Source organism: Macrobrachium nipponense, chromosome 19 (genome assembly GCF_015104395.2).
Source record: "Macrobrachium nipponense isolate FS-2020 chromosome 19, ASM1510439v2, whole genome shotgun sequence".
NCBI lineage: Eukaryota > Metazoa > Arthropoda > Malacostraca > Decapoda > Palaemonidae > Macrobrachium > Macrobrachium nipponense.
Window position 1 is genome coordinate 73,806,509 of NC_061088.1, and position 10,303 is coordinate 73,816,811.

Sequence of the window (10,303 nt, forward strand, 5' to 3'; positions counted from 1 at the left end):
TATGCCCTGTGGGCATTATGGTGCATCTCACGTTATGCCCTGTGGGCATTACGGTGCATCTCGCGTTATGCCCTGTGGGCATTACGGTGCATCTCACGTTATGCCCTGTGGGCCTTACGGTGCATTTCACGTTATGCTCTGTGGGCATTACGGTGCATCTCACGTTATGCCCTGTGGGCATTACTGTGCATCTCACGTTATGCCCTGTGGGCCTTACTGTGCATCTCACGTTATGCCCTGTGGGCCTTACTGTGCATCTCACGTTATGCCCTGTGGGCATTATGGTGCATCTCACGTTATGCCCTGTGGGCATTACGTGCAATCTTCACGTTTATGCCCTGTGGGGCATTTACGGTGCATCTCACGTTATGCCCTGGGTGGTGCCTTACTGTGCATTTCACATTATGCCTCGGTGGCCATTACTGGTGCATCTTCACCGTTTATGCTCCCTGTGGGCCTATTTACTGGTGAATCTTCACGTTATGCCCTGTGGGCCTTACTGTGCCATCTTACGTTTATGCCCCTGTGGGCCTTACTGTGCAATCTTCACGTTATGGTTCCCCTGTGGGCCATTACTGTCAATTCCCACGGTTTATGATCCCTGTGGGCCATTACTGTGCAATCTTACACGTTATTGCCCTGTGGGCCTTAACTGTGCATACTGTTGCATCTCCGTTATGGCCCCCTGTGGGCCTTACTGTGCAATCTTACGTTATGCCCTGTTTGGGCCTTACCTGGTGGGCATCTCACGTTATGCCCTGGGGCCTTACTGGTGCAATTCTTACGTTATGCCCTGTGGGTCCATTACTGTGCAATCTTCACATTTATGCCCTGGTGGGGCCTTAAGTCTGTGCATCTTACGTTATGGCCCTGTTTGGGCTTACCTGTGGGTCATCTTAACGTTATGCCCTGTGGGCCTTACTGTGCATCTTACGTTATGCCCTGTGGGCATTACTGTGAATCTCACGTTATGCCCTGTGGGCCTTACTGTGCATCTTACGTTATGCCCTGTGGGCCTTACTGTGCATCTTACGTTATGCCCTGTGGGCATTACTGTGAATCTCACGTTATGCCCTGTGGGCCTTACTGTGCATCTTACGTTATGCCCTGTGGGCCTTACTGTGCATCTCACGTTATGCCCTGTGGGCCTTACTGTGCATCTTACGTTTTCCATGTGGGCTTGACTGTTAATCTTCACGTTATGCCCTGTGGGCCCTTACTGGTGCATCTTACGTTTTAGGCCCTGTGGGCCTTACTGTTGCATCTTACGTTATGCCCTGTGGGCATTACTGTGAATCTCACGTTATGCCCTGTGGGCCTTACTGTGCATCTTACGTTATGCCCTGTGGGCCTTACTGTGCATCTTACGTTATGCCCTGTGGGCCTTACTGTGCATCTTACGTTATGCCCTGTGGGCATTACTGTGAATCTCACGTTATGCCCTGTGGGCCTTACTGTGCATCTTACGTTATGCCCTGTGGGCCTTACTGTGCTCTTCACGTTATGAACCCTGTTGGGCCTTTACTGTGCATCTTCACGTTCTTCCCACTGCCCTTGGCCTTACTGTGGCATCTTCACGTTATGCCCGTGGGCATCTTACGTTATGGCCCTGTGGGATTACTGGAATGCATCCTTACGTTATGCCCCTGTGGGCCTTTACTGGTGCATCTTACGTTTAATGCCCTGTGTGGCATTACTGTGAATCCCTCACTTTTGGCCCTGTGGGCCTTACTGTGCATCTCACGTGTTATCCGCCTGTGGGCCTTACTGTGCAATCTGCACGTTATGCCCTGTGGGCCTTACTGTTGGCATCTCACGTTCTTGAAACCCTGTGTGGCCCTTACGGTGGGCATCTTCACGTTATGGCCCTGTGGGCAATCTTACCGTTTATGCCCTGTGGGCCTTATGTGCTCTTACGTTATGCCATGTGGGCCTTATCTGGCCCATCTTTACGTTATGCCCTGTGGGCATTACTGTGAATCTCACGTTATGCCCTGTGGGCCTTACTGTGGCATTCTTACCGTTACTGGCCCTGTGGGCCTTACTGTGCAGGCTTACGTTATGTCGCCCTGTGGGGCATTACTGTGAAATCTCAACGTTATGCACCTGTGGGCCTTACTGTGTCATCTTAACGTTATTTGCCCTGTGGGCCTTACTGTGCACTCTTACGTTAATGCCCGGTTGGGCCTTACTGTGTTGCATTCTTACGTATTTTGCCCTGTGGGCGATTACGTGTAAATCTCCACGTTTTAATGCCCTGTGGGGGCCTTACCTTACTGTGGCATGCTTGAACGTTTAATGCCCTTGTGGGGCCTTACTGTGCATCTTATTACGTTATGCCCTGTGGGATTACTGTGAAATCTCAACACTTATGCCCTGTGGGCCATTACTGTGGCAATCTTGTTCAACGTTATGCCCTGTGGGCCTTACTGTGCATCTTACGTTATGCCCGGTGGGCATTACTGTGAATCTCACGTTATGCCCTGTGGGCCTTACTGTGCATCTTACGTTATGCCCTGTGGGCCTTACTGTGCATCTTACGTTATGCCCTGTGGGCATTACTGTGCATCTCACGTTATGCCCTGTGGGCCTTACTGTGCATCTCACGTTATGCCCTGTGGGCATTACTGTGCATCTCACGTTATGCCCTGTGGGAATTACTCAAGGGTGTTTTTTAAATTTTTCTTTGCCTCCTCACTTCTTTTCTTCCTTCAGTCTTGCTGTCCAACACCTCTTGATCATTATTGCTTAGTGCAACTGGGAGGGGGGAGGGGGGAGTTGCCCCAGTTCTATCTTTAGATCCAGGTCCTTCATCTCCTTTATTTTTCTATCTCCTTATCTAGCTGTCCAACCGCTCTTAACTCCCTGCTAAGTAATTTATTTAATTTATTTTTTTTAATGACTAGCTTCTTCTTTTTTAATTTTTTATTACCTACTGTTGTTTCTTTCAAATGAACACCATATTCTTTGGAAGCTTTAATTTCAAGTGAATGGCTTCTATGAGCCTGTTCCCTTCGAAGGGGTTTGATTTCTGAATATAGTGATAATAACATTTTTAAACAATTCTCATAGTAGCATGAGTCTTGAAATGGGGAAACAGATCTTCGGTTATGTATATATACATATCCTTCAAGATGAATCTGTACAGATCTATCTTTAAATATAACTGTGGATTTATTTCTCCAGTAATGATAATAATGATACAATATAATAATAATGAATTATCCGTCCTGAAAACCGGTGGACCGCACAAAAAGTACATGCCATCGATAAATGCGGAGAACGTATCCATGAACCCTGAGTGTTCTCTGGTCTTGTACTTCAGGAGACATCTTATTCTTATTCTTCCTGAGATGCCTCGTCAGTCACTCAGACTATATAGCTATTCCGGCAGATATGTGGCATAGCCAGAGAGCTTGTGAGGTCCATGGTTGACTGAGGCCCTCTGGCTCTAGTGAAAGACAGAGCCCTGAACAGCCTAAACATGCTGTCCCTACCAGGGAGTGATCAAAGGCCCCTGGTTCTTGAATTGTCTTCCATGACGTAAACGTTTGTGAGCGTTTTTTTTTTTTTTACCCATTTGTCAGTATAATTACAAGAAGTCTTCTTTGCGTTTCTTATGCATACATATATAGATCATATTCATCCCAGTGGAACTATCCTTAGTAAATGAGTTGGGAGTTTTGGCGAGTTTATTCTAAGTAGATGACCTTTCTAATTTATGATATTCAAATATCCGTGTATGTATGTATGTATATATATACTATATATATATATATATATATATATATATATTATATATATATATATATATATATATATATATATATACACTCACACACACACACACACACACTTAAATCAACAGTAGAAAGGTAATCGAAACAGGGACTTGGAACAAGTACTTTCGCAGTATATTCTACATTTTCAAGTTCACACTGAATATAAAAGAAGTTGACAGGCCTTTACATACAAAATCAGAAATAGGGGGCGGGGTTACAATTTATTAATCTGGGCAGCATCTTCTTTAAGAAAAGGAGATAAGGAAAGAGGATCAAGGTATAATCCTGGGTGAAGATTTAAGTTCATTGTTGACGTCCCTTCCATGAAGGTGGTTCTCCAGCAGGTTCCTTTTTCGGTGATCTTTGACCCTGCAGATTATCGAGGAATTATCCCAGTTAATAGCATGGCCTGTCTTAAGCCAATGATCCGCAATGCCATTATTAGATAATTCTCTTGAAATGGCATATTTGTGCTGAGACATCGTGCATTTAGCCCTTTAGAAGTCTGCCCAACATAAATCTTATTACACTCTCTACAAGGAATACTGTATACAATATTGTTTGAATATGGAGGGCTATTCTCATTTAGTTTATTCCTCAAAATATTATTATATTTAAATACTAAATTAATATCAATAGCTTTTAAAATGAAATTAGGATGAAATGGATTTAAGAATATTTCACTTACCTTTCTACCGTGGATTTAAGGATATTCTCAAGTACTCGTTCCTTCGTCCTACATTGGATATATATACTTTGTATATATAGGTGTGTATATATATAAGTAATGTATATGTATGTGTGTTTAGTGGAAGGTGGCTACATTTCTAAACCGTTATTCATGTCTTCCTTAGCTTCCCCTTAACTATAAATATCGCGAAATATTTTCGTGTCAGATTATTTTTGGGACTGAATTGAATTAAAATATCCGGGAGATTTTGTATCAACCCCATGACAAGTTGAACTTAGGCGTAAATCGCTTAAAATAGCGTCATCCAAATGCAGTCAAAACAGAACGAATCGTCGAACTTCAAGTCAAGGCTAAGCGCTGAAGGAGTTTGTTTTCAAAATGGACTCCAAAAATAGAAAGCTGGAAAAGTTTGAGCGCGGATTGTTTGCATGGTCGGTGGGTTTGGAAAGAGGTCATTTGTGCAATTGAAGAGAAACAGGGAACATAGCAAGAACTCAGGAACGAGTCCTGAAAGAAACGATGAGGAACGTGAGAAATAGTATTATGTAGTTTTCACAAGGGAGAGTTGAGTCTATTCATATTTATCGAAGTGAGATGTGGATAATGAATATGAATCAATGGAAAACGTTTGAAAGCTGTTGGCTTGAGTTACCTATGTAGTCGATATGGGAAATACGGATGGGTGAAAGGTAACAAATATAAGATATGAAAAAATGATTAGCAAAGTTGGCCAAAAATACTTTAAGGGGGTCTGTTCTTGTAGAGAGAATGAGACATGATAGGTTCGTGGAAAGCGCGTAGATAATTATAAATCCTGGAATAAACGAGGATACTCAAGAGGCACTGACCAGATCGCTTAACAGTCACGAAAGAATGAAAGGATCTGATTATATATATATATATATATATATATATATATATATATATATATATATATATATGTATATATATATATATATATATATAGAATGAAATTCGAAAAATGACGCATGTTACAGAAAAACACACTCAAAAATCCCTTTAAAAGAATCCATTGTAATTTTTATGTCAGTGCTAATGGACGTAAACTTCTGTTTTGATTCATTAAAAAAATTGTTTACAGTAGTGCTTTGAGTGATGTGTGTGAACGTTCTGCCGTTTAGGTTGATTGCGGATAATTGGTTGGACGTGAATTTTCTCTATAGTCTGTCCTGTATCATCTGAAACTGACCTTCACTAATGCCCCGCCCCCTGTTTTCTCCCAGGTCAAAGTTCGCACCCTTCTGCGGGAGTGGAATCGGACTTCGCAGAGACAGAGCCGGTCGGGAAAGGACGCTGAGTTGGCCTCCATGGTGCCCTTGGGAGTGCCCGCCATCCTTCCCTCCAGCGCGGTCATGAACGGCGCCCAGACGCCCACTCAGCCCTTCCACACAACGCGCTTTTCCTCGAGGTCCTACCCCGTGGAGCCCCTGATGCAGGAGAAGGACGACTCCTCCGGGTACAGCTCCTCCCACGCCCACTCCTTCAGGAGTTACCACGACCTCTCCGTGAACGAGAAGCCTTTGAGAGCGCACGTGTGGGAGAACCATCACTCGTGCTAACTTCTGCGACAGCGAATCCGTTCTGTCTGTCTGTCTGTCTGTGCTCAACACTTTGTGAATGAAAGAGTGACATTGCGAGCCCCCAATGGCAAGTAACTGTGAGCTTTGAGTTCTGACAAAACTGGAGTATATACTCGACGGGAAATTAGGGTCCAGTTAAGTTAAGCTTTAGCGTATTTGTTCCGTCTTTTTCTTTCATCGGTAAGGATTAGAATAGCCTACACTTCATTGCTCCAGTCGTCATGATCTATCATACCAGAAAATATGAGTGAAATAAGTTACAGTACATTCAAGCTAACCATGAAACTGGTTGGGAAAAACAACTGTGAGGAAATTAGAACATTGTTTAGCTCGTTTCGTTGAGTTTTAAGCCTCTGTATTTTTTTTTTCTCGGCTGTCAGTAGGTTTAGAACTTTGTTGAAAAACTGGTTCTTGGGACGTGATCTTTGTTAAAAAAGAAAAAAACTGGTTCTTGGGTAGACAGTGTGGACTGCCAGTGGGGAAAAGGAAGGATTTCAAGCTCAGTGTAACATATTTATTCAAAAACAAAATGTACAATGAAGTGTCGTTTGTCAAAAATGAATGATTGTTATTCCTTATAGTCTTGTCTAAATGGTTTATGAGTCTGCTTCGTCATCTGTCGAGGGTTCGTTCCGCGGGAAATGAATCACCACCCCTTCCCAGCTATCACGTTCATGAAGTGGATTATGTTGAGGAACTTTGAGGAGGAAAGATTGCCCGAAGAAATTCCATACAACGAACACTGACATCTTTCGGACGCTCTGCTTTGTACGCTGCTCTTACCAGTCGCTCACTCATCTTCCTGGACGGTCTGGCATCCTGGATGCGCTACTTGGGGCAAATCGCTTCTTATCACTGAGCTGAACGGATTCCAGTGAGACGGAGGCTGAGGAAGTCCAAAACCTTTCTTTGGATCCAGCATAAGAACCGGTCCGTTCAGCATGTTGCTTCTGAAGAAGAAGAAGAAGAAGAAGAAAAAAACATAGTCTTAGAAACTTGCTATTTCTTATATCATATGTGAGCGATATCTTTCCGTCGGTCAGAAGTCTGATTCTTTTTAACCAAATGATATATTATTGACAGTCGTGTTTGGTACAGTTCATATCATATTTATCATTCTTATATGAAAAAACTCATGTATATTCCTGACAGTTCTGTTTGAAAATATCATAGCATATTCTTGATGATTCTTTTAAAGAAAAAAAAAAGCACATTTGGAAAAGCTCAGAGCACATTCTCGATAGGTCAGGTCCGGAAGAAAAAATAAATCGTAGTATAACGCTTATAATCTTGTCTTGGAAAGGAACCCATGGCATATTCTTGACAATTTTGTTTAATAAAAAGATATATCATATTCTTGACAGTCCAGTTTGGAGAAGCAGTTGATAAGAGGAGCAATGTGCAGGATTTGTTAAGTATCATACAAATGTCTTTATCGCTGTTATGTCTGTTTTTCAGCTGTGCTGTTGTGCGTGTACAAGTGATGTACTGTAATCTCTGTGTGTGGGTTTTATCAATCTTGACAATCACTCCAACAAAACCATCAGTATTTCTCCTTCCCCTCTCAGAGACGACCGGGTCACTGATTCACGGCGAAGAAACAAATGTTTTTAGTGAAATGTGATATGACGTTAGATGTTCTGAATGAGATGTATATTATATTTACCCGTGTATGGTCATTGTGTGCGCCTGACAAGTGTTGACTTGAAGAGAACATTTGTAACTATGTTTTTAAGAGGATTTATTTCAGGAGGTGACACTCCAGACTCCAAAAGCTCAACTTGTGTAAGTGTACATGTGTGCATGAAGGTGCTGAAGTGTGTGTGTGTGTCATCATTTCGTCTGTGTACACTCCTGTGCTACTGACGGAAGAATATTTTTGTAAAATATCAAATTATGGACCAGAAGCCTATTAATATACTCCTTGTAGCGTACAATAAAGATTGGAAAAAAAGAATCATAAATTTGTTCATCTTATCCTAGGTTATATAATCTGGATTGGGATGGGATCACCATTAACGAAATGACTCGATTCACTTCTCGAAGTCTTCTACCCGAATGGTCGATGACGGCTGAGAAATGTCTCCTGTTTATTGTCAGTGAAGAACCTTGAATTTCTCCTGCGACGTCTCCGGTCCTCTCTCTCTCTCTCTCTCTCTCTCTCTCTCTCACTCTCTCTCTCTCTCTCTCTCATCTTGGTGGAACCACCTAATTCTTCGGTGATTGCTTCCTCAAAAGGTCTAATTCGTCTGAGGATTGAGAGAGTGGCCTCTGGGTCTGACTTACTGTTACAGTAATTCACGGCGAGGTGGTATAAAATTGGACTGCGTCTCGACGTATCGAGGTCTCAATGCCGGATAATGGGAGAAGGCGTATCCGGATAATGGAAGGGAGCGTATCCGGATAATGGAGGACATCTCATCCGGATAATGGAAGGGAGAATTTCCGGATAATGGGAGAGATCGTATCCTGATAATGGAAGAGATAGTATCCAGATAATGGAAGGGAGTGTATCCAGATAATGGAAGAGATCGTATCAGGATAATGGAATGTAGCGTATCCGGATAATGTGGGAGAGCATGTCCAGATAATGGAAGGGAACGTATCCGGATAATGGTAGAAAGCGTATCTGAGCAATGGAAGAGGTTGTATCTGGATAATGGAAAAGATCGTATCTGGATAATGGAAGAGAGTGTATCCGTATAATGGAAGAGATTGTATCTGTCCGTCCGTCTGTCATTCAATCACGACCAAACGGCTGGTCCGATGGGCATGAAACTTGGCAAGATTATAGTAGGAACCCCTAAGATGGTTTATAATAAGGTTTCAAGCTACAAAAGGCACCAAAGGCGCCGGAGGGGGCGGGGCGCCTCCCCCGAAACAGGGACGTTACGAATTTATCGTACCTAATTTTCGGTATACATAGTAAATAATATGACTTTCGAATTTCGGTATACATACTAAATATCACTTGCTGTCGAATACTTTGGGGTAAGACATCAATGTGGCACCAAAGGGGGTCGGGGTTGGGCAGGGTGTGACAGAGAGAGAGTCAGAGGGAGAGGAAGTGATAGAGGGAGAGTAGAGGGGGTGTTAAGGAGAAGAAAGAGGATAAGAAACAGAGAAGGTTGGAGAGAGAGAAAGAGAGAGAATTTATCGGTTGCCATTCAGAGTTATCCCGGGCAGCGCTGGGTTGGTCAGCTAGTCCGGATAATTGAAGGGAGCATATCCGGATAATGGGAGAGAGTTTATCTGGATAATGGAAGTGAGCATATCCGGATATTGGAAGTGGTCGAATCAGGATGATGGAATAGATTTTATCCGATAATGGAAGAGAGTGTATCCGAATAAAGGAAGAGATCGTATCCGGACAATGGAATGGAGTGTCCAGATAATGGAAGGGAGTGTATCCGGATAATGGGAGAGATTGCATCTGGATAATGGGAGAGATCGTATCTGGATAATCGAAGAGAGTATATCCGGATAATGGAAGAGATTGTATCCAGATGATGGAAGGGAGCGTATCCAAATAATGGGAGAGATCGTCTTTGTATAATGGAAGGGAGTGTATCCGGATGATGGAAGAGATCGTATCCAGATAATGGAAGGACGCGTATCCGGATAATGGAAGAGAGTGTATCTTGATAAAGGAAGGGAGCGTATCCGGACAAAAATGAAAGGCGGCTTCTTTATGCGGTTTGTTAGGAAATCCAAGTAGCACGGTGAGAGAGCTGTCGTCTAAGCAGGCTTGTTTGTGTTACACAGCTGCATAGGTTCAAATAATGGCTGGTGTTACTTTGGGTTTACGCGACACCTACGCCAAAGTGCTAGCACTAAACACCGTATGGCAAATGTAAAGTAGACAGCTGTGCGAAGATATCATTTTCTAATATAATAATATGTAGAACACGCAATATAGAAATGAATGTATCTAATACCTTGATCCCTATGGGCTATTACTAAACACTGTGTCCCAAGGAGCTTCCACCATGTTTAGCGCTATAGTAGATTCACATCAACCGAGCATCTGATGTCTAGGCCAGTCCCTTACGACGCTCCTGATTTGCTGTTGATAAACCAATCACAGGGCTGGAAACTCTCACTCTCTGGAGAGTTCACATAGGCAGGATGTATGTTCCACATCCTGCCTATGTGAACTCTCGAGGGAGACTGAGAGTTTCCAGCCCTGTGATTGGCTTATCAACAGCCAATCAGGAGCGTCGGAAGGT

At 43.0% G+C, this 10,303-nt stretch overlaps 1 protein-coding gene across 6 annotated transcripts in view; it reads left to right on the plus strand.

Annotated features, from left to right (window-relative positions):
* LOC135218247 (adipokinetic hormone/corazonin-related peptide receptor variant I-like) overlaps nucleotides 1-8,023 on the plus strand; it is a 206,535-nt gene extending 198,512 nt beyond the window's left edge. For 3 of the 6 annotated variants that reach the window (XM_064254423.1, XM_064254414.1, XM_064254431.1), the window contains exon 8: nucleotides 5,718-5,850. Coding sequence is in view for 3 of the 6 variants with exons in the window: in XM_064254458.1 (XP_064110528.1) it covers nucleotides 5,718-6,053 (336 nt within the window). In the remaining 3 variants the exon portion in view is untranslated. Of the gene's footprint in view, nucleotides 1-5,717 lie in introns of all 6 variants that reach the window. The other 3 variants (XM_064254458.1, XM_064254439.1, XM_064254448.1) reach the window with 2 other exon arrangements.
* Nucleotides 8,024-10,303: the final 2,280 nt, after the last annotated feature.